Below are 24,967 nucleotides of genomic sequence, written 5' to 3' on the forward strand. Positions count from 1 at the left end.
CTGACCTGAAGTGGTCTCCTGGGAAGAGTGAGGTCCTAAAGGAGAAAAGTCAGAGCTCATATGGCTGGAGATTCTTAGGTGCTTTTTCTTGGTTCTTAAAGTCACAAGAAAACTCAAAAGTTAATCACTCATAAAATCTTAGACTTCTTTTTTCAATTGGCAAAAAAATCTACTCCCTTCCAACCATTTAATAGGGATTTTGTGTATTTTTCCTCAGAATTTAGAAGTCCTCTCAGTTGACTCAGACCACACCTTATGTTGCCCTACAAAACAACAGACAGCAATCCTTTGGCATCTGAAGCGGAATCAAGGATCCTTTGTCATCTCACTCTCCTCCCTCTACTGATTTCATGCAATGGCCTCTCGTTGGTTCCTAAATTCCACCTCCATTTCTATCCTTCCCTTTCTTTACTGGGCTCTTCCAGACAAGTCATTATAAAGACTCTCCCTAAGGTTTGCCCTTGGATCTTTGGTACATTTGAAAGAGTTCATCCGTCCAGATTGACATTTCATCCCACATAAGTGAATGGAATCCAAATAGGGTTATTGAGAAGATTGAGTTAATATTTTAAGAAACTTAGAAAGTGACTAGTCCATAATCATGCAATACAATTCACTTATTATTTTTTAATATCAGGATCACTGTATCTAGATTAAGATCAGGAACTTTTGGAATCATCTAATTCCCTTCTTTTAATTCAAGTTTTCTCAAAGCACTCTTCTCATTGCCTGAGTGGATTTATCACCTAGACAGACGCTCAGCAAGATTGTGATCGCCACGATCCTGCCAGAGATGGTTAGTGTTCTCACAACTGGGGTTCCAGTTGTCAGTCTCTTGTGAGTGTGACTTCTTCCCTCTCTCCTCAGAACTGATCACATATGGATTAAATGAAAGAAAAATCAGGCGGCTGGTTTTGCAAAGCTGAAGGCAGTCAATTGACCCAAGACTTGGTCTTCTTTGAGTTTCTGGCAGAAGCAGCCATTTTCCTGCTTGTTATTCATATTGGCCTCATCCTTGCCCTCTGCCATAGCCTCATCCCCAGCTGTGCTCCACTGAAGTTTCCTAAGTTAGAATACGCCATTGTGTCAGCAGAAAATCACTTTCCTCCTTTCACTATTGTGACAATCAGACTTATATCTGTTTTCTTTTTACCCACAAAGCAACTCTCAAATTTTACTTTCTAGAGAAAGTTGCAATGAGAAACAAAATATCTGAAGTTTGAAAATGATAGAGACCGGAGCCCCTTTGCCTTTCTTTACTTTCCTTTATTGTTCTTGCCTCATCATGAATTAGAACTAACTAAATGCAGGAGCAACAAGACAAATCTTGTCCAATTAGCCACTAATGGAAAAGAAGTTACAAAACTTTAAATGAAAAATTACACACAAATAAAGGAAGGAAGGTTATTTCTCCCCGACATAATAGCCTGGGCCTCACTGCCCTGCATTCTCAGAGGGAGACAGAGGGGAACAGAGAAGCCCAGTGGCATCAACTGATTGAACAACTGAAGGTCACTGGTCTCTGTGACATAAGCGTCTAATGAGAGAAAACTTCATCGTTGAATCTCCTGTCCCCAGCTCAGAAACTCTGAGCATCACAAGTGTTCAACAGTTTAAGTAAAAGCATTCAATAATAAAATTTATACTTGGCAAAATTACAATTACGTGTCTGCTCAAGATGAAATAATTAGAAATGGATAATTCTTCTACCTGTTTAGAGGAAACATACTTTTGCTCTCAGCTTCTGAGGGCTGCTGACATTTTTGATACCTGGGGACAAGGGTCAGGAGAAGAGAAGGTCACCATTGAGGACTAGGGTCCTTCACACAAACACTCCAGGGGCAAGGGTGAGGGTCCTGGAAGATGAATTATTTTCCGAACAAATAAACAAGCCCCTCCACAGAAAAGAGATTTTAAAGTCCCCGGGATGTGGTGAGCCTGCCCTCCGGGAGGGAGTCCAGGAGGTTAATAAGGAGGCTCTGTCACTCTAGAGGAGAGGGTGTGACTAGAAGTGATCTCTCCCTTGTGAGTGAGGTGCTGCTGGGGAAATACAATTGTCTTGGAGTTAGGATCTCCACACCCATATTCTCTGAAAAGAGCCAGGATTCCTGGTGGGGGTATTGGCCCAGCCTGTGGAGGACTATAGGTCACCAGTAAGAAAATGATGGAAAGAAAGGGTGATGTCTGTAATAGTCCTGACCTTGTGGTCCCCTGCAGTATAACCACATGCACCTGCATGAACGCATTCTAGAAGGAAGAGAAACATCAGACAAGCTTATTCACTTATAATCATCAGCTTCTGCTGTGACTCAAACAGTAAATAAGCTTTTTTTTGTTTCAAAAAGCTTAGTTGCCAGAGGTGGTCTGGTAAATCCCTAAGCAACTACAGAAACCATAAGGACTGAGGAAGCCTGCCTTCCGATGTAAAGTAAGAGGGTAAAAATGGAGCCTAAGATCAAGGTTAAAAATTTGTTCCTGGAACAGAGAAGAGCAATATTTATGCATGAAAAGGAGACACACACAGAGAGAGAGAGAGAGAGAGAGAGGATGTATTTACACACCTACATCACTTCTGACTTTAAGACAAAGATATTTCTTATTTGATTGATAAATACCCATTTGGATGGACATATCTGAAGTTTACTGGGAAAATTAAACTTCCATTACAAAATGAATGTTTTAGAGTGAGGACATCGTCTTAGACCATATGGAGAATACATAAATGAAAAAAAAAAAACCAGTGTAGAGAAATGTTCCTTGTTTAATGGCCTTGCTTAGAAAGAATGTCATCAGAGAACCTACCCACAAGTTTCCTCCAGATGCTCGTCTCAGCCAGGCCAGCAGCAGCCTCATTTGCCCCATGGCCTTCGTGCTCTCTCTACTGACCGCCCTGGTGATGTTCAGCTATGGCCCTGGTGGATCTCTGGGCTGCAACCTGTCTCAGAACCACGTGCGGATTAGCAGGAAGAACTTCATGCTTCTGGGCCAAATGAGGAGAATCCCCCCTCACTTCTGTCTGAAAGATAGAAAAGACTTCGGTTTCCCCCAGGACACGGTGGATGGCAGCCAGCTCCCGAAGGCCCAGGCCACCTCTGTCCTCCACGAGATGCTCCAGCAGATCTTCCGCCTCTTCCACACAGAGCGCTCCTCTGCCGCCTGGGACACCTCCCTCCTGGACAAACTCCGCACTGGACTCCATCAGCAGCTGGAGGACCTGGACGCCTGCTTGGTGCAGGCGATGGGAGAGGAAGAATCTGCCCTGGCAGTGACGGGCCCTACACTGGCCGTGAGGAGGTACTTCCAGGGAATCCATCTCTACCTTGAAGAGAAGAAATACAGCGATTGTGCCTGGAAAATTGTCAGAGTGGGAATCATGAGATCCTTCTCTTCATCGACCAACTTGCAAGAAAGGTTAAGAATTATGGATGGAGGGACTTCCCTGGTGGTCCAGTGGTAAAGAATCTGCCTTCCAATGCAGGGGACGTGGGTTCAATCCCTGGTCAGGGAACTAAGATCCCACATGCTGTGGGGCAACTAAGCCCGTGTGCCACAACTACTGAGCTCGCGCGTCTCAACTAGAGAGCTTGCGTGCCACAAACTACAGAGTCCATGCACTCTGGAACCGACTCGTCACAATAGCAGAGCCCACGTACCCTGGAGCCTGTGCGACACACCTAGAGAGCGAAAATCCACATGCCACAACTAGAGAGAAGCCTGCGCACAGCAACAAAAGATCCTGCATGCCTCAATGAAGATCCTGCATGGCGCAACTAAGACCCGACACAGCCAAAAATAAATTAAATAAATAAATAAATAATAAATAAATCTAAAAAAAAGAGAGAATTATGGATGGTGACCTGGGGTCACTTTGAAATGATTCTCATTGGCTGAGATGCCATATCACCCATGCACATATGCCTTTGATCACTTCAAGAGGCTCTTATTTCTGCTTTAGCCACAAAATTTATTGAATTAATTAAGCAAATTTTTTGTCAGTAGTATTAAGCAAGGATATGTTAAAAAGTTCAGCTCCAGGGTCGTTAGTCCCTAAGGGATGACAGCCCTGATGTTATTTATTTATTTATTGTTTATTTATCTATTTAGGTTTATTCTTGTATATTATCATATGTATATTTTCATATAAAAGATATTTGTCTTTACATTGTATTAAGATTTAGAAAATATGTTCACCTTTCCATTTTCTTAAATTTGCATTTTTTATTTATTAAATTCTTACCAAAGAAAACTCCTTGAGTCTGCTTATTCTTTACACCTAAATCCAATCCCTGGTTTCCTAAAAAAAAAATGAGGAATGGACCGTAATACTTAGCTACTCATTCATTCATTTAGTTCATGTCTTATGTATTAATCGAGTATCAAAGTGGCAGACTGTAGAATTGCCTTTAAGAAACACAGGTGAATAAATCTAATGTGGTAGCTTCTGTGTTGAAACTTTCGGTCATAGAGAAAGAGACATAAAAATAATATAAATATATTTTTTACAATTTTCAATTATATTAAAAAATACAAAAAGTAAGGGGAAATTATGTTCTCACATCAGAAGACTTAGATACAGATAATTTTTAGGGGAAAAAAGATAGATATCCTTTCTATGATGCCTGGGAGGTATGTAACTGTAGAAGTCTTTACTGGCTGTTGGGCAAGTGTGTCTACAATAAACAACAAATGCCATGGATGCAAGTATTAAATTGAAATTCTTTACTGTGTATCTGGTAGTGAGTACATGGGGATGGATGTGATCACTTATAAATAGAATGGACAATGAGAAGAGGACCTAAACCTAATCCTGCAGACCCTCACCATTAAAGGTCAAGCAGAGGAGAGTCTACAACATGCACTGAGACAGAGTGGCAGTACAGTTAGTAGGACACAGGGGTGAATAGGGGAGAGAAAACTGAAGGGAAGAAGTGTGTTTAAGAGACAGAGCGGTGCTTACAGGGCAGGTGAGGACTGACCTGTCCCAGCGGACCTGAAAACAGATGCCACCGGTGACTTTAGCAGGATCTGGTTTAGTAGAATTAATGGGGCAGAAACCACAAGGGAGTAAGTGAAGAGGAAGCACAAGAAGGGAATTTAGGGGTACTGTGTACAGACAACTATTTTGGGAACTTTTTGTGAGTGGAGGAGAGAAATAAGCTGGTACTTTGAGGAAAGTGTGGCTTAATATCTCTGTGCATTTTTCTATGATTTTGCAATATGTTTTCACAATATGTTTTCTGAGAATTATTTTTGAAGAATGTATGAAATGGCAGAAAACATGAACATTTAAAATATTTGATTTATTTTAAGTCATTATTAGGCTACAGTAGTAGTTTATCATTGTTGTAAATAATATTACTTTGTAGTAGACTTGTCAGAGTGGAAATCAAGAGCTATTGTCTTCATCATTAATCTTGTTTTTAAAAAATTAGCAAAAGTATACTTGACTTTGGATTTGGCAATGACTTTTTAGATGCACCAAAGACATGATCTATGAAAGAAAAATTGATTAAGCTGGACTTCATTAATATTAAAACTTCTGCTCTGTGAAAGACACTGTCAAGAGAATAAGACAAGCCACAGCCTCATAAAGACTCATATCTTATAAAGGACTATTATGCAAAATGTACGAAAAGTCTTAAAACTTAACAAGAAGAAAACCAAAAAAACCAATTAAAAATGGGCAAAATATCCAGACACTTCACCAAAGATGATATGTGGATGGAAAGTAAGCATATAACTGTTGTTCAACATCATAAATCATTAGGGAAATGCAAATTAAAACAATGAGATAGCACTACACGTCTATTAGAATGGCTAAAACCCAGAACACTGACAACACCTAATGCTGGTGAGGATGGGTAGCAACAGGACCATTCATTGTTGGTGGGAATACCAAATGGTACAGCCTCTTTGGAAGACAGTTTGGCAGTTTCTGACAAAACCAAACATACTCTTACCATATAATCTAGCAATTGTGTTCCTTGGAACTTACCCAAATGAGTTGAAAATTTATGTCCACACAAAACCCTGCACACAGATATTTACAACAGCTTTATTCATAATCGCCAAAACTTGGGAAAAACCAAGATGTCCTCCCGTAGGTGAATGGATCAATAAACTGTGAGGCATCCAGACAATGAAATATTATTCAGCACGAAAAGAAATGAGCTATCAAACCATGAAAAAGATATGAAGGGACCTTAAATAAATATTACTAAGTGAAAGATACCAATCTGAAAAGGATACATACTAAATGATTCAACAATATGACATCCTAGAAAAGGGCAAACCTATGAAGACAGTGGCTGCCAAGGCTTCGGGTGCGGGGAGAGGATGAGCAGGTGGACCACATTTTTGCTATTATACTATAATGGCGGATACATGTCATGATGCATTGTCAAAACCCATGGAATGTACAACACAAAGAGTGAACCCTAATGAAAATTATGCCTTTAGGTAATTTCCTTTTTAAAAACAGGTAAGGAAAGAGCCCAGAACTTTCACTGAAAAAAACAAAGAAAGTTTACTCCCTTCAAAGACTGCTTTCAGTGTGAAATACACTGCCTTAAATTTGATAGATGATTTTTTAGTATTATCACAACTGTACATGAAAAAAATAAATCCAGACTAAAGGAATAATTCTTTTGATAAGCATGCTACATTTATTTACTTACTCTTTTATTTATGCATTGATTGTCTCAATCCATCTATACTGTCATTCCGTGGTATTTAAAATATTTCTATAAAACAACATGCTTACCTTTACATGCTTAACAACATGTTCATCTTAATCTTTTGTTAATTCTCTTTTTAGCTATTAAATTTTTCTAGAAGCAAAATTTTCTTTCTTTTTTTTTTTTTTATAAATTAATTAATTTATTTTTGGCTGTGTTGGGTCTTCGTTTCTGTGCGAGGGCTTTCTCTAGTTGTGGCGAGCGGGGGCCACTCTTCATTGCGGGGCGCGGGCCTCTCACTATCGTGGCCTCTCTTGTTGCGGAGCACAGGCTCCAGACGCGCAGGCTCAGTAGCTGTGGCTCGCGGGCCTAGTTGCTCCGCGGCATGTGGGATCTTCCCAGACCAGGGCTCGAACCCGTGTCCCCTGCATTGGCAGGCAGACTCTCAACCACTGCGCCACCAGGGAAGCCCGCAAAATTTTCTTTTGAATGTTTATAATGAAAACCCAATCAATCTAGGTTTTTAAGACAGAAGATGAAGATTAGAATGACAAATACTTTATTCATTTTAAGACGTAGAAGTGAGCATCCACATGCCAGTTTGTGTGCTTGCCCTCAGGAAACAGAGGTGAGGAAGCAAAGATAAACCCTGCTTTTTTGTACCTTATACATTTACATAAAATTTACATGCAAAGAAATGCTATTTACACATTTCATGTTGATGACCTTTTGGATTGTTTGCACTTTTCAGCTACTATGAACATAACTGTCATGGATATTCTTGTAAAAAAGATCTCTTGGTAGACATCTTTTCATTCTCACAGGTAAATGCCAAGAATTGGAATATCTGAGATATATGTGTAACTTTTTAATAAAGTATTCCAAAGAGATTATAACTTTTTACATTCCAGCAGAAAACGAACGCCACTTCCTCTACATCCTTGTTAAACATTGTCAGTCTTTTAAATTTAGGCATTCTGGCTAGTGTAATATGGTATCTCATTGTGGTTTTCATTTGCATTTCCCAGTGACCAATGATGTTCAATACACTTTCATAGCCATTGATGAGTTGTTTTAATAAACAGATCTGTAGGTGGCCTTTCTATATCCTGGATAAAAATCCTTTGTTAGGTATGTTTATTGTAAGTATTTTCTCCCAAATTACAAGTTACCTTTTCATTTTTAAAATGGTATATTTTCTTTATTAGAAAATTTAAATTATTTAATAAACTTCTAATTTTAGAATAGCTTATATTTATAGAAAAATTATAAAGATAGTACAGAGACTTTTCATATAACTCACCTCCATTTCCCCCTATTATTAACATCTTACACTTAGTAAGGGACATTTGTCACAAATAAGGAACAAATATTGATATATTTATTATCACATGGAGTCTATACTTTATTCAGGTTCTCCGAGTTTTTATGTACCACATTTTCTTTATGCACTCGTCTGCTGATGGGCATTTAGGTTGCTTCCATGAGCTGGCTATTGTAAGTAGTGCTGCAGTGAAACTTGGGGTGCATATGTCTGTTTCAATTATGGTTTTCTCTGGGTATATGCCCAGTATTGGGATTGCTGGGTCATATGGTAATTCTATTTTTTAGTTTTTTAAGGAACCTCCATACTGTTCTCCATAGTGGCTGTATCAATTTACATTCCCACCAACAGTGCAAGAGGGTTCCCTTTTCTCCACACCCTCTCCGGCATTTGTTGTTGGTAGATTTTCTGATGATGCCCATTCTAAATGGTGTGAGGTGATACCTCATTGTAGTTTTGATTTGCATTTCTCTAATAATTAGTTATGTTGAGCAGCTTTTCACGTGACTCTTGGCCATCTGTATGTCTTCTTTGGAGAAATGTCTATTTATCCCATTTTTTGATTGGGTCGTTTGTTTTTTTAATATTGAGCTGCATGAGCTGTTTATATATTTTGGAGATTAACCCTTTGTCCGTTGATTCGTTTGCAAATATTTTCTCCCATTCTGAGGGTTGTCTTTTCGTCTGGTTTATGGTTTCCTTTGCTGTGCAAAAGCTTTGAAGTTTCATTAGGTCCCATTTGTTTATTTTTGTTTTTATTTCCATAACTCTAGGAGGTGGGTCAAAAAAGATCTTGCTGTGATTTATGTCAAAGAGTGTTCTTCCTATGTTTTCCTCTAAGAGTTTTAGAGTGTCTGATCTTACATTTAGGTCTTTAATCCATTTTGAGTTTATCTTTGTGTATGGTGTTAGGGAGTGTTCTAATTTCATTCTTTTACATGTAGCTGTCCAGTTTTCCAGGACCACTTATTTAAGAGACTGTCTTTTCTCCACTGTATATCCTTGCCTCCTTTGCCATAGATTAGTTGACCATAGGTACGTGGGTTTACCTCTGGGCTTTCTAACCTGTTCCATTGATCTATATTTCTGTTTTTGTGCCAGTACCATATTGTCTTGATGACTGTAGCTTTGTAGTATAGTCTGAAGTCAGGGAGTCTGATTCCTCCAGCTCCAATTTTTCCCCTCAGTATTGCTTTGGCTATTTGGGGTTGTTTGTGTTTCCATACAAATTTTAAGATTTTTTGTTCTAGTTATGTAAAAAAATGCCACTGGTCATTTGATAGGGATTGCGCTGAATCTGTAGATTGCTTTGGATAGTATAGTCATTTTCACAATATTGATTCTTCCAATCCAAGAACATGGTATATCTCTCCATCTGTTTGTGTCATCTTCAATTTCTTTCATCAGTGTCTTGTAGTTTTTTGGGTACAGGTCTTTTACCTCCTTAGGTAAGTTTATTCCTAGGCATTTTGTTCTTTTTGTTGCAATGATGAATGGGATTGTTTCCTTAATTTCTCTTTCTGATCTTTCATTGTTAGTGTATAAGAATGCAAGAGATTTCTGTGCATTAATTTTGTATCCTGCAACTTTACCAAATTCATTGATTAGCTCTAGTAGTTTTCTGGTGGCAGCTTTAGGATTCTCTACGTATAGTATCATGTCATCTGCAAACAGTGACAGTTTTACTTCTTCTTTTCCAATTTGTATTCCTTTTCTATCTTTTTCTTCTCTGATTGCTATGGCTAGGACCTCCAAAACTATGTTGAATAAGAGTGGTGAGAGTGGACATCTTTGTCTTGTTCCTGATCTTAGAGAAAATGCTTTCAGTTTTTCACCATTGAGAATGATGTTGGCTGTGGGTTTGTCATATATGGCCTTTATTATGTTGAGGTAGGTTCCCTCTATGCCCACTTTCTGGAGAGTTTTCATCATAAATGGGTGTTGAATTTTGTCAAAAGCTTTTTCTGCATCTATTGAGATGATCATATGGTTTTTATGCTTCAATTTGTTAATATGGTGTATCACATTGACTGATGTACGTATATTGAAGAATCCATGCATCCCAGGGATAAATCCCACTTGATCATGGTGTATGATCCTTTTAATGTGTTGTTGGATTCTGTTTGTATTTTGTTGAGGATTTTTGCATCTATATTCATCAGTGATATTGGCCTGTAATTTTCTGTTTTTTGTAGTATCTTTGTCTGCTTTTGGTATCAGGGTGATGGTGGCCTCATAGAATGAGTTTGGGAGTGTTCCTTCCTCTGAAATGTTTTGGAAGAGTTTGAGAAGGATGGGTGTTATCTCTTCTCTAAATGTTTGATAGAATTCACCTGTGAAGTCATCTGGTCCTGGACTTTGGCTTGTTGGAATTTTTTTGTTGTTGTTGTTGGAATATTTTTAATCACAGTTTCAACTTCATTCCTTGTGATTGGTCTGTTCATATTTTCTATTTCTTCTTGGTTCAGTCTTGGAAGGTTATACCTTTCTTAGAATTTGTCCATTTCTTCCCAGTTGTCCATTTTATTGGCATAGAGTTGCTTGTAGTAGTCTTTTATGATGCTTGGTATTTCTGCAGTGTCCATTATAACTTCTCCTTTTTCATTTCTAATTTTATTGATTTGAATCCTCTCCTTCTTTTTTGTGATGAGTCTGGCTAAAGGTTTATCAATTTTGTTTATCTTCTCAAAGAACCAGCTTTTAGTTTTATTGATCTTTGCTACTGTTTTCTTTGTTTCTATTTCATTTATTTCTGCTCTGATCTTTATGATTTCTTTCCTTCTACTAACTTTGGGTTTTGTTTGTTCTTCTTTCTCTAGTTCCTTTAGGTGTAAGATTAGATTGTTTGAGATTTTTCTTGTTTCTTGAGGTAGGATTGTATTGCTATAAACTTCCCTCTTAGAATTGCTTTTGCTGCATCCCATAGGTTTTGGGTCGTTGTGTTTTCATTGTCATTTGTTTCTAGGTATTTTTTGATTTCCTCTTTGATTTCTTCAGGTTATTTAGTAGTGTATTGTTTAGGTTCCATGTCTTTGTATTTTTTACAGATTTTTTCCTGTAATTGATATCTAGTCTCATAGCATTGTGGTTGCAAAAGATACTTGATACGATTTCAATTTTCTTAAATTTACCAAGGCTTGATTTGTGACGCAAGATATGATCTATCCTGGAGAATGTTCCACATGCACTGGAGAAAAATGTGGATTCTGTTGTTTTTAGATCAAATGTCCTATAAATATCAATTAAGTCCATCTTGTCTAATGGGTCATTTAAAGCTTGTGTTTCCTTGTTTATTTTCATTTTGGATGATCTGTCCATTGGTGAAAGTGGGATGTTAAAGTCCCCTACTATGATTGTGTACTGTTGATTTCCCCTTTCATGGCTGTTAGCATTTGCCTTATGTATTGAGGTGCTCCTATGTTGGGTGTATAAATAGTTACAATTGTTATGTCTTCTTCTTGGATTGATCCCTTGATCATTATGTGGTGTCCTTTTTTGTCTCTTGTAATAGTCTGTATTTTAAAGTCTATTTTGTTTGATATGAAAATTGCTACTCCAGCTTTCTTTTGATTTCCATTTGCATGGAATATCTTTTTCCATCCCCTCACTTTCAGTCTGTTTGTGTCCCTAGGTCTGAAGTGGTCTCTTGTAGACAGCATATATACAGGTCTTGTTTTTGTATCCATTCCGTCAGTCTATGTCTTTTGTTTGGAGCATTTAATCCATTTACATTTAAGGTAATTATTGATATGTATGTTCCTATTACTATTTTATTAATTGTTTTGGGTTTGTTTTTGTAGGTCTTTTCCTTCTCTTGTGTTTCCTGCCTAGAGAAGTTGCCTTAGCATTTGTTGTAAAGCTGGTTTGGTGGTGCTGAATTCTCTTAACTTTTGCTTGTCTGTAAAGGTTTTAATTTCTCCATCGAATCTGAATGAGATCCTTGCTGGGAAGAGTAATCTTGGTTGTAGGTTTTTCCCATTCATCACTTTAAATATGTCCTGCCACTCCCTTCTGGCTTGCAGATTTTCTGCTGAAAGATCAGCTGTTAACCTTATGGGGATTCCCTTGTATGTTATTTGTTGCTTTTCCCTTGCTGCTTTTAATATTTTCTCTTTGTATTTAATTTTTGACAGTTTGATTAATATGTGTCTTGGCATGTTTCTCCTTGGATTTATCCTGTATGGGACTCTGTGCTTCCTGGATTTGATTGACAATTTCCTTTCCCATGTTAGAGAAGTTTTCAACTATAACCTCTTCAAATATTTTCTCAGATCGTTTCTTTTTCTCTTCTTCTTCTGGGACCCCTATAATTCGAATGTTGGTGTGTTTAATGTTGTCCCAGAGGTTTCTGAGACTGTCCTCTATTCTTTTCATTCTTTTTTCTTTGTTTTGCTCTACGGTAGTTATTTCCACTATTTCATCTTCCAGGTCACTTATTCGTTCTTCTGCCTCAGTTATTCTGCTATTGATCTCTTCTAGAGAATTTTTAATTTCATTTATTGTGCTGTTCATCATTGTTTGTTTGCTCTTTAGTTTCTAGGTTCTTGTTAAACATTTCTTGTATTTTCTCCATTCTATTTCCATGATTTTGAATCATCTTTACTATCATTACTCTGAATTCTTTTTCAGGTAGACTGCCTATTTCCTCTTCATTTGTTTGGTATGGTGGGTTTTTACCTTGTTCCTTCATCTGCTGCATATTTCTCTGTCTTCTCATTTTTTTTAACTTACTTTGTTTGGGGTCTCCTTTTCACAGGCTGCAGGTTCATGGTTCCCATTGTTTTTGCTGTCTGCCCCCAGTGGGTGAGGTTGGTTCAGTGGCTTGTGTAGGCTTCCTGGTGGAGGTGATTGGTGCCTGTGTTCTGGTGGGTGGGGCTGGATCTTGTCTTTCTGGTGGGTAGGGCCGCGTCTGGCAGTGTGTTTTGGGGTGTCTGTGAACTTAGTATGATTTTAGGCAGCCTCTCTGCTAATGGGTGTGGATGTGTTCCTGTCTTGCTAGTTGTTTGGCATGGGACATCCAGTACTGGAGCTTGCTGGCCGTTGGGTGAAGCTGGATCTTAGTGTTGAGATGGAGATCTGGGAGAGCTCTTACCGATTGATATTACATGGGGCTGGGAGGTCTCTGGTGGTCCAATGTCCTGAACTCGGCTCTCCCACCTCAGAGGCTCAGGCCTGACACCAGGCCGGAGCACAAAGAACCTGTCAGCCACACGGCTCAGAAAAAATGGGAGAAAAAAAGAAAGAAAAAAAATTTTTTTTAATAAATAAAATTTTAAAAATTATTAGAATAAAAAAATAATAATTAAAAAAAAGAGAGCAACCAATCCAATAAACAAATCCCTCAATGATAAAAAGTGCTAAAAACTAAACTAAGGTAAACATAAAAATCAGAAACTAATCAGTCACAGACAGCAAACCCCAAGCCTACAGTTGCTCCCAAAGTCCACTGCCTCAATTTTGGGATGATTCATTGTCCATTCAGGTATCCACAGATGCAGGGTACATCAAGTTGACTGTGGGGATTTAATCCACTGCTCCTGAGTCTGCACAGAGAAATTTCCCTTTCTCTTCTTTGTTCACACAGCTCCTGGGGTTCAGCTTTGGTTTTGACCTCACCTCTGTGTGTAGGTCACCCTCAGGCATCTGCTCCCTGCCCAGACGGAGGGGGTTAAAGCCGTGGCTGATTAGGGTGCTCTTGCTCACTCAGGCCAGGGGGAGGGAGGGGTACGGTAGTTATAATTGGAATGCGCGGCTAGCCTGCAGCAGCAGAGGCTGGCATGACGTTGCAACAACCTGAGGCATGCCGTGTGTTCTTCCAGGGAAGTTGTCCCTGGATCACAGGACCCTGGCAGTGACTGGCTGCACAGACTCCCTGGGGAGCGGGGGTGTGGATAGTGACCTGCACTTGCACACAGGATTCTTGGTGGCAGCAGCAGCAGCGTTATCATTTCATGCCCATCTCTGGGGTCCAAGTTGATGGCCGCAGCTCATGCTCATCTCTGGATCTCGCTTATGCGGTACTCTGCCTTCTGCGGGCACACAGGGAAGGAATTGCCTCTCCTCATGCACCCCAAAACTATGGTCTCTTGCTTCTTTGGCAGGTCCAGACTTTTTCCTGGACTCCTTCCCAGCCAGCTGTGGTGCACTAGCCACCTTCAGGTTGTATTCATGCAGCCAACCCCAGTCCTCTCCCTGGATCTGACCTTTGAAGCCTGAGCCTCAGCTCCCAGCCCTCACCTGCCCCAGCTGGTGAGCAGACAAGTCTCTCATACTGGTGAGTGCTGGTCTGCACCAATCCTCTGTGTGGGAATCTTTCCGCTTTGCCCTCTGCAACACTGTTGCTGCACTCTCCTCCGTGGCTCCAAAGATTCCCTCTGGCCCACCCCCCGTCTTCCCCAGTAAAGTGGCTTCCTAGTGTGTGGAAACTTTTTCTCCTTCATAGCTCCATCCCAGAGGTGCAGGTCCCATCCTTATTGTTTTGTCTCTGTTCTTTCTTTTTTCTTTTGACCTACCCAGATATGTGGGAATTTTCTTGCCTTTTAGGAAGTCTGAGGTCTTCTGCCAGTGTTCAGTAGCAGTTCTGTAGGAGTTGTTCCACATATACATGTATTTTTGATGTATTTTTGGGGAGGAAGGTGATCTCCACGTCTTACTCCTCCCCCATCTCATAGGTCCCCCTGCTACTTGTAATACTTTTTATCATCACTATTCTTATTCACTTAACAAATATTGTTTGAACTCCTACATTGTACTTTATATTAGTTGTGATACCAGGTGCTAGAGCACGAAGTTGAATAAGATTTTACTCCTGCATTCACGTTGTTTATAGTCTCTAGACAGCTGGCCCGAGGAGAAGAAAGGTGAGGTTTTCAGGTGGTATACCTCTGAAAAATAAAGAGAATGAGGAGACATCAGCACCTCTTGGACTCAGAATCACTAGTATTCAATTTCAAAATGGATTCTTATTAGTATATGGCCTAATTTTACAATCAATTCCTGATTAGATAGGAGAAGATAGTAGGAAACAAACTACCATTCACCAGACTGTGAGGGAATACCAAAGGATTCAAGGATAGGGGTTGGTAACTCCTAATTCAGTTAACTGAAGATGACTACCCTATAAAAGTGAATGACACAAGATATCCAATTTGGCAAGGAAGAAATAAAATTCTATATCACAGATGCCATGATCTTATTATTAAAAAATCTAAAGAAGCTACCCACAAAAATTATTAGAGCTAATAAGCAAGTTCAACAAGTTTGCAAGATACAAGATAAACATGGAAAAATTAGTTGTATTTCTATATACGAGCAATGAACAATCCAAAAAGGAAATTAAGGGAAAGTACTCCATTTACAATAACCAAAAATAATCAAATTCTAAGCAATAAATTTGACGAAGGAGGTACAAAGTTGTATACTGGAAATGACAACACATTGCTGAAATAAGTTAAAGAATGCGGTATTAATCAGCTAAGGCTGCCATAACCATATATCTCAGATTGAGTGGCTTAAACAACAGAAATTATTTTCTCACAGTTCTGGGAGCTGGAAGTCCAAGATCATGGTGCCATCGGGGTTGGTTTCTGGTGATGCCTCTCTTCCTGGCTTGTGGAGAGCCATCTTCTTGCTGTGTCCTCATGTAGCCTTTCCTCTGTGAGCACATATGGAGAAATCTCTGGCATCTCTCCTCTTCTTCTGAGGACACCAAACCTATTAGATTAGGGCCCCACCCTTACAACTTCATTTAACCTTAATAACCTCCTTAACGGCCCTATCTCCAAATACAGTCACATTGGGGGTTAGGGTTTCAACTTATAAATTTTAAGCTGACACAATTCAGTCCTTAGCAAAGACCTAAATAAATGGAAGGACATCCCTTATTCATGGATTGGAAGATTTAAGATTGTTTAGATGGCAAAACTGCCCCAAGTGATTTACAAATTCAATGCAATTTCTATCTAAATTCCAATGGCCAGTTTTGCAATCCTAAAATTCATATGGAATTTCAAGGGACTGCAAATAGCCAAAACAATCTTGAAAACTAAGAGCAAATTTGGAAGGCTCATATTACTGACTTCAAAACATACTCTAAACTACAGTCATCAAAACAGTGTGATACTGGCATAAAAGTAGACATATAGACCAATGGAATAGAAGTGGGAATCCAGAATTAAACCTATACATCAATGGTCAATTGATTTTTGAAAAGGGTACCAAGACCATTCAATGGGAAAGAATAGTCTCTTCAACAAAAGGTGCTGGGACAACTGGATATTCACATTGCAAAAAAATTACATTGGATCCCAACCTCACACCATAGAGAAAAAAAATCCAGAGTGGGTCAAAGGTCTAAATGTGAAAGCTAAATTTATAAAACTCCTAGAAGAAAATATAGGGATGTATCTCCATCACCTTAGATTTGCCAAAGGATTCTTAGATAAGACATTAAGAGCATAAGCAACAAAAGAGAAAAATAGATAAATTGGACTTCATAAAATATAAAAACTTTTGTTTATCAAGAACACAATAGGGAATTCCCTGGTGGTCCAGTTGTTAAGACTCTGTGCTTTCACTGTTGTGGCCTGGGTTTAATGCCTGGTTGGGGAACTAGGATCCTGCAAGCTGTGCGGCACGGACAAAAATTAAGAAAAAGAACACTATAAGGAAAGTGAAAAGGCAGTCTACAGAATAGGAGAAAATATTTGAAAATCATATATCTAAGAAGAGTCTAATATATAAAGAAGTCTTACAACTCAACCATAAAAAGGCAAACAAGCTAATTAAACAATGGACAGAGGACTTGAATAGACATTTTTCCAAAGAAGATAGATACACAAATGGCCAACAAGAACATGAAAAGATGCTCAATATAATTGGTCATTAAGGAAATGCAAATCAAAACCACAAGGAGACGCCACTTCACACACACTAAGATGATTATAATCAAATAAACAGAAAATAACAAGTGTTGGTGAGGATGTGGAGAAATTAGAACTCTCATACATTGTTGGTGGAATCTTAAAATGTTTCGGCTTCTGTGGAAAACAGTTTGGTGGTTCTTCAAAAAGTTAAGCATAAAATTACCATATGATCCAGCAATTTCACTTCCAAACATATACCACAGAAGAATTGAAAACGCATATTCAAAAAAAAAACTTGTACACAAAAGTTCTCAACTACACTATTCACAGTACCTAAAAGTAGAAACAACCCTAATGCCTGTTGATGGATGAATGGATCAACAAATTGTGTTATATTCATATGGTGGAATATTGTTCAGCCATAAAGAGGAAGGAAGTACTGATACATGCAATAGGAATGAACCTTGAAAACATTATGCAAAGTGTTAGCCAGGCACAAAATATCACTGATCATCTGATTCCACTCATACAAAATATCCAGAATAGGCAGATCCATAGAAGCACAAAGCAGATTGTGGTTGCCAGGGGCTGAGTGGGAGGGGGGAATGGGGAGTGACAACTGCTCAGTGTGTATGAAGTTTCTGTTTGGGGTGATGAAAAGTCCTAGATAGTGGTGATGGTCGCACAACATCGTGAAAGTGCTAAATACCACTGAATTGTACATTCTAAAATGGTTAGCTGATCTGGATGATCATTCATTACTCTAATCATTTCCCATGTTCATGTCTTCCCAAAAGATGGTAAGTTCCTTACGGGCAAGGAAATACCAGATCCTTTTAACCCAAATCACCTAGTCCAGAACTTTGAGCAGAGGAATATTTTAATGATGCTGAGTAACTGATCTATTAGAACAGTGATCATGATTTCCCCTCTCATAATGTCTTATCCTGTTTGCAGGGCAGTACAGGGAGGTCCTAAAGGTTGTTAATAAAAATGAAAAAGTAAATCCATATAAATAGTAGTTGTGTTGATATAGCAATTAGCATTTTTATTAATACTGCATTATTTCTGATTTTCTCTAGCATGCTAGTTTTTCTTCTATGGACACAGGTTTCCTGCTAACAGGAACCCTTCTTAGCCTTTCCCACTGTTTACAGCTGGTCCTTGGGCAAGTTGCCTGAACTTTCTATGGCTCAATTTTCACAGCTATATTATGGGGTTAATAATAATACCTACCTCAGAGATTTATGAGATTAAATAAGTAATGGGTACAAAATACCTGGCACGTAGGAATCACTAAAGGTAAGAGATTTGTTACTGTTGTTAATTATTCACCTCTGAGTTTGTTGCAGTCATTATAGAAAAAAATTCAGATGCCTCTTGATCTTTGGTTAATGCATCTACATTTCAGGAGCTGGGGAGAAAGAACTGGTCAAACAGAGAAGCTAACTGGGAACTTACAGTGCCTCAGAAGTCAAAGGACAAGACTTTGGGGGGGATAAAAGTGTGTTAAAAGTCTTGCATAGATAACAACAACAAAATAATCCAACCTAATTTAAAAAAATGGGCAACAAACTTGAACAGGCATTCCTCCAAAGAAGATATACAAATGGCCAACAAGGACATGAAAAGATACTCAACCAAAGTAATCATTAGGGGAATGTAAAACAAAACCACAATGAGGTGTATTATGATGTATCTCATTAGGATGGCTACTATGTAAAAAAAACTGTTGGCAGGGATGCGGAGAAATTGAAACCCTTGTGTGCCATTGGTGAGAATGTAAAATGCAGCAGTCGTGGAAAAAGGTATGGCAGTTCCTCAAAAAATTTAATGGAATTACCATATGATCCAACAATTCCACTTCTGGGTATATAGCCGAAAGAAGTGAAAGCAGGGTCTCGAGGAGATATTTGTATACTCATGTTCATTTTGTGCATTTGTACACTCATTATTCAAAATAGACAAAAAGTAGGACCCAAGTGTCTACTGATAGGTGAATGGATAAACAAAATGTGATATATCCATAAAAATGGAATATTATTCAGCTTAAAAAGGAAGGAAATCTAATACATGCTACAACATGGATGAACCTTGAGGACATTATGCTAAATAAAATAAGCCAGTCACAAAAAGACAAATCCTGTATAATTTAAAATGTATTAGGTACCCAGAGTAGCCAGATTCATAGATACAGAAAGTGGAATGGTGGTTGGCATGGGTTGGGGGAGGGGACAATGGGGAGTTGTTATTTAATGGGTATAGGGTTTCCGTTTTGCAAGATGAAAATAGTTGGGGTATTGGTTGTACAACAATGTAAATACATTTTTTTGAACTATACACTTAAAAATGGTTAAGATGGTAAATTTATGCCTGTGCATTTTACCACAATTTAAGTTAAAAAAATTTGTTTTTAAGTGTTGAATAGACCCCAAGAATTATATCATTGTGGGTAAGGGTATGGGGTTTGTTCAGAGTCTCAACCAGTGTTTAAATTTTGGCTTCCCACTGATTAACTGTGTGACTTTGGGAAATATACTTAACCTTTCAGAGCAGCCTCAGTTTTATTCTCTACAAAATGGGAATGATAATACCTTCCTTGCAGAATTGTTGAATTGATTAAATGAGATAATGCATGCAGTACAGAGCAATACTTGGCCCCCAAAACAGATCATTCTTATTGCTGTTATTAAAATTGAGAAAAGTCTACTGAACTTGTCAACCAGGTCCTTGGTGATCATGAAGAGGGTAATGTGAGTGATGAGTTAGTGGTAGACTGAGCCCTATTCAGTAGTGAGAAAAATGAAGGCAGTATTAAGGAAGTTATTTCATCACAGATAAATGCAGGAAGAATATCTAACCAAGGGCCTCACGGAAACTTCTCAGATTATGAGCTGTCATCATTCTCTCCTTGCTCTAAATTATTGTAGCTTCTTTCATAAAACATGTATCAGGCATTGCCTTCTACTGTTAATGAATATTTCATTTTCAAAATCTATATAACAGGAAGAAAAATATTCAAGTATAAGTACTCTTGGTTCCTTCTTTAGTCCCTGTAAAGGAGATGACCTATTTGGATTTCTTACCGGTCAGTGTTGGGTTCACTGGGATTATGGATGAAGAGGTACAACTGAAGTTACTCATAGGAGAAAAGAGTCTTAATAAACTGCTCAAAGGGAGGCAAGAAGAGCAAGGCAGGCTGGGGTTTGCAGAGAGACAGCTAAGAGAGATGTGAGAACAAGTAGCTGTGTGACTCTAAAGAACTAAAGAGGAATTCTTAAGCTTATTTATATTTACAAAATACACATGAGTATATTGTCATTGTTAAATTTTCAAACAATTCATACAAATAAAAGCCTACCCTTGACCTCTTGGAGGATCCACCCCAATCCCATATGGTTAATAATTTAATGTGTATCCTCCTAGACATTTCCCCATGTATTTAGTAATTCTGTACATACAGAAATATTTAGTGTATATTACATAAATATTATTTCATATACATCAGTATCTAACGTATTTATTTTTAGTTGCTAATAGATCTTAGAGATTTTTCTTTATTAGTACATAAAAATAGATCACAAAGTTTTAAATTGCTGCATTGGGTATTAATGTATAAATTCAATGCATTCCTAACCCATCCCTCAACAAGATTTTTAGATGGAACTTGACATGCTGACTGTAAAATTTATCAAGAAGAAATCATTTACAGGAAAATCTAAGGAAATCTAAGAAAGGAAGAAAGATACAGATAACCTTATGAACTATCAAATGATTCTCTAAGGCTATAGAAATCAAAACCAGTGGTAGTATTGTAAGAATAGACATTTTGATCAAGAAAACAGAATAGATGTTGAAGATAAGGTGATTAAACTGAGTGAAACTTTGCACATAATAAAAGTGGCATTTCAAACCAGTGGGATAAGTGAGTGTTGGGGAAATTAGCTAAGCCATTTGAAAAATAGCATAATCTCTCTGTCACAACCTTACAGGTTCTCCTTGCTGCTTTGGGTCTCAGTCTATAATCAAAAGTGGAGAGGGAGAGACAAATGTAAGCTAGATATAGTCACGTGACACAGGCCTAAATAATGAGATTTGGGGGAAGTCTGCTGGAGATTTCTAGAAAGGATTTCAACTCTTATTCTTCTCTTTCTGCCAGGGAAGCTCTTGTAAATGACATCTTGTTTGTAATGACATCTTGTTTGATGTTTGGGACCACTGTACCCATCCAGTGACCATGATCACAAAAAGATCAAGAGAGTCACAGAGATGCAAGTCCAGCACCCTCACATCTTTGATCTGCTGATCTAACCCTGCAATCATTACCCTACAGACTTCCACACTGAGATAAGTACCTGCCTTCATTATTTTAGTCTCTATTATCTGAGTTGCCTGTTACTTACAACAGAAAGCCTTTCTAATAGATACAATAACATTGATCAGATTTAACCTCTTTCTTCAAGCCTCAGTAGGCTAAGGTATAGCTTTTTAATTAATGCAGGGGTTTGGGTGCACCTATAGAGATTTGTTTTGCTTTTTTCTCTTTGTTACATGCTAATGTAGTGAATTATGTGAACAGATTTTCTTGTCCCGAATTTATCATTAATGTCCTGGATAAATTCCAGTTGTTTGCTTATAACATACATTTGAGTTTGATTTGCTAGTATTTAACATGGTATTTTTATCTTCTTGTTTATAAGTAACTATGTCCTATGATTTTCTCATCTGATTTTGTTAACCAGGTTATAATAGCCTTGTAAAGTGAATTGATTAACTTTCCATCTTTTCCATGTCCTATTAAAATAGGAACTAAACATGTTTTACTGAATAGTTTTATGACATAATTTCCCACTTTGCTCTCTCTTCAAGACACTTCAGTGAGAACCTATATTGCTCTTTAAAGACTTTTGATAATGAATTTCTATTTCTTTTGGACGGCACACCATGCTGAAAAGAGTCTAAGAAGATCCTCATGCATTGGAGCTAAACTTGTCTAAAACAGTATCTAAGTTTTATCAAAACAAATTGTATTCTATTTCTTTCTTGAATTTTATTTTATTTATTTTTTATACAGCAGGTTCTTATTAGTTATCTACTTTATACATATTAGGGTATATATGTCAATCCCAATCTGTATTCTATTTTGATTTTTATTTTTCTCCCTTTGTTTACATTGCCTAGCAATGTTCTCAGGAATATATCAGGTGCTTGAATTCTTGTCTGGAGAACTTATGAAATGGACCCTCAGCAAACAGTGCTGAGACAACCCTTTGCAATTGATAGTCAGAAGCTCATCAAAGCACATATTCCTAGCATGGCATTTATTCAATCAACAATACTTAAGTTCCTACCATGGGCTGGGCGCTGTGCTAATGACTGGGCATACGAAATTCAGACTTAAAAGTCTAATCTGCTGGAGGAGACAAAAATTAGCTATCAGTTACGCAACAGAATGATAAGTGTTCTAATGGAAGCACCGTATTTGCAGGGCAAACGCATAGGCCTGGAGCCGCGTTGTAAAATGGAGAGACATTATCAAAGAATGGGTACTTTAGGACTGATAGATGGATATAGAAAGACACTTAAAGAACTGGACAATGAGAAAAGGGCCAGAGACACTGTGCAGGCCATTTGGAAGCAAGAGCTAAATCAAAGGGTTGACAAAATTGGACATGTTTAAAAAATAAGAAATAAGGGCTAGGAACAAGACCAAGTTTTCCTCCCTACCAGGGATCTTGAAATGAGAGATGGGAAAGTTACACCAGGACTTGAATGTTCCTGCTGAAACTTGGAGACCAGGATGCTATTGTTAAATTTCGTACCAGAGGGAGGGAGAACTGGGCCCAGTTTCCTTAGCTGTTAAACTGAGATCATCACAAAACCACTTCATAAAACTGTGGTGAGGATTAATTGCTTTAATTTATGTAAGGTGCTCAGAATGGTACCAGGCAGTTACTAAGTGGTCCTTACTTATTAGCTCTTCTAATGGAATCTGGTTAGAAGATTAGTTCCTGATGTTCTGGGTCTGTGGTCAGGAAGATGAGGCAGTTCCAAGAGAGCTGTCCAGGAGGCATTTTAGTGCCAGCTCAACCACTGCACAAGGGAGAGGAGAAATAGCCATTCACTGGGATGACTGGGCCAAGCGTGTTGCAACAAACATCCCAGAGTTCCAGACAGAAGCATACATACTTGGCTCACACGCCAGCTGTCTACAAGGACACCCCTTCCCCCACTGGTTTCTTGCTTATCCCTTGAGTTTAGGAGCTAAAAGTTTCCACCAGAATGACACAGGCATCTTGCAGGCAGTCAGAGGAATCCTCTGCTCTGTGCAATCAACTCAGCCAAGACGCCAGGCCAGAGGGGAATCCCAGCCTCAATCTCCAAATCCAATTTGGCAACTTGCATTTAGTTTCCTTGTTGCCTCAAGTTCGTTGCTATTTTTGCATTCCCCGGTTCATTACACAATCCCTGATGATGAAAGAAAGCTAAAGTTACTTGTAAGTTTGAACTACGTAGAGGGTTTTGCTTTCCTCGGTTTCACTTTAAAGAAGATTCAGAAACTGCTTCAGAGACAGGAAACTCACACAGAACACATACAGTAAGACGTGCCCACGTGTTAGCAGAGGGAAGGCAGCTGATGCTTGTTCAGCAGCTGCTGGAAATGTGTTGCCCATTTAATTCTCTTCTCAACCTTAGGCTGGCCTGGCTCAATCCACCCCTGAGAGTGACTGTAAGAATTAAGTAAGTCCAGCTCAGAGAATGGCCTGGTATTTGAAGGGAAAAGTAAACCCAGCCTTGATGCAGATGGGGGCATGTTCAGAGAGGGCCAATCTGGAGTGTCCAGCAGCAGCGGGGTCCTGGCAGCAAACAGTGAGAGACACGGGATGGGCAGCTCCCGCATGTCCCTGGGCCATCAACCTTTTGATGGGAGCATTCTGAGGGTGACGGGGGGTGCAGAGTGTAAGATCCTCTGGTTGTGCATGTGCTGGGGGAGTTCGCTAGAACTAGGCAGGGCCCCGAGACAAGTGGCCTAGTCCCAGCTGCATGCTGAAGTGACCAGGACAAAAACTGTGGAATGAGTCTAGTCAAAGGCCTGTGACAAGACATCCAGGGTGTGAGAAAGGGGAAGAGAGAAGAGGCTGAAACCAGTGGCACTTAGATCTTATCTGCATATTCAACCTCTTCACACCAGGTCGGAGGCCTGAAGGTAGAGGTCTGTGCCTCGCCAGCTGTTGGCTGTGGGTACAGGGAAGCCCCAGCTTGGGCAGAATCAGCCTCGGGTGCTGAGTGAGGGTGAAAGCGAGGCAGCAGGTGGAAGACTGGGAAGACAGACTCTTCCCTCAGGCTGGATACGGACTTCTCCATCGTGGCCCCTAAGTTTCACAGGAACGCTCTAGGCCGCTGAGCAAAATTTCTCCAGTGAAATTAGGACTTGGTGAGATTACTGCTGATGAGTGTGGAGAGTATTGTTTTGGAACCAAGCTCTTCCTCCTCTTCTGTGCCCTCATTACCTCCCAGCCTCAGCCTTTTTCAATGGACTTTACTCCAAATGTAATTTCACACCACAGTTGCTACCCAAGGTCAGGAAAAAGTGTCACATTTGTTATCCTGCGATTTGAATACAACAACCAATTAAGAAAAAGACGAATGTTATTGTAAACCCATAATACTCATCTTTAGTTAACCACCCAAATAGGTACTTGTAAATATTATCAACATCAGCAGTTTGCAAATGTTTTGGTCTCAAGACCCACTGATACTCTGAAAATTATTGAGACCTTAAAGAGATTGTATTTATACAGGTTATATTCATTGGTATTTACCATGTTAGAAATTAAAACTGAGAATGCTTTAAATATTTATTCTTTTAAAAATAACAAAAACCCATTATATCTTAACATAAAAACACACTTTTATGAAAAATAACTACAGTTTCCAAAATAAAAAAAAATTAACAAAAAAGTCTTAAAGTTTTGCAAATCTCTTTAATGCCTGGCTTAATAGAAGACAGCCGGGTTCTCATATCTGCACTGCATTCAATCTGTTGTGATGCATCACTCTGATTCAAGTCTTTGAAGGAAATCCAGTCTCACACAGACATG

General features: G+C 38.8%; 1 protein-coding gene across 1 annotated transcript; it reads left to right on the forward strand.

The window, feature by feature from the left end:
• The first annotated feature begins 2,764 nt into the window (after positions 1-2,764).
• Positions 2,765-24,156, forward strand: LOC132368063 (interferon omega-1-like). The gene is made up of 2 exons (XM_059926668.1): positions 2,765-3,442; positions 24,058-24,156. The coding sequence occupies exons 1-2, from the start codon at positions 2,765-2,767 to the stop codon at positions 24,154-24,156; spliced, it is 777 nt and encodes a 258-aa protein (XP_059782651.1).
• The last annotated feature ends 811 nt before the right edge of the window (positions 24,157-24,967 follow it).

This window comes from Balaenoptera ricei, chromosome 6 (genome assembly GCF_028023285.1).
Source record: "Balaenoptera ricei isolate mBalRic1 chromosome 6, mBalRic1.hap2, whole genome shotgun sequence".
In the NCBI taxonomy this organism is placed as follows: Eukaryota; Metazoa; Chordata; class Mammalia; order Artiodactyla; family Balaenopteridae; genus Balaenoptera; species Balaenoptera ricei.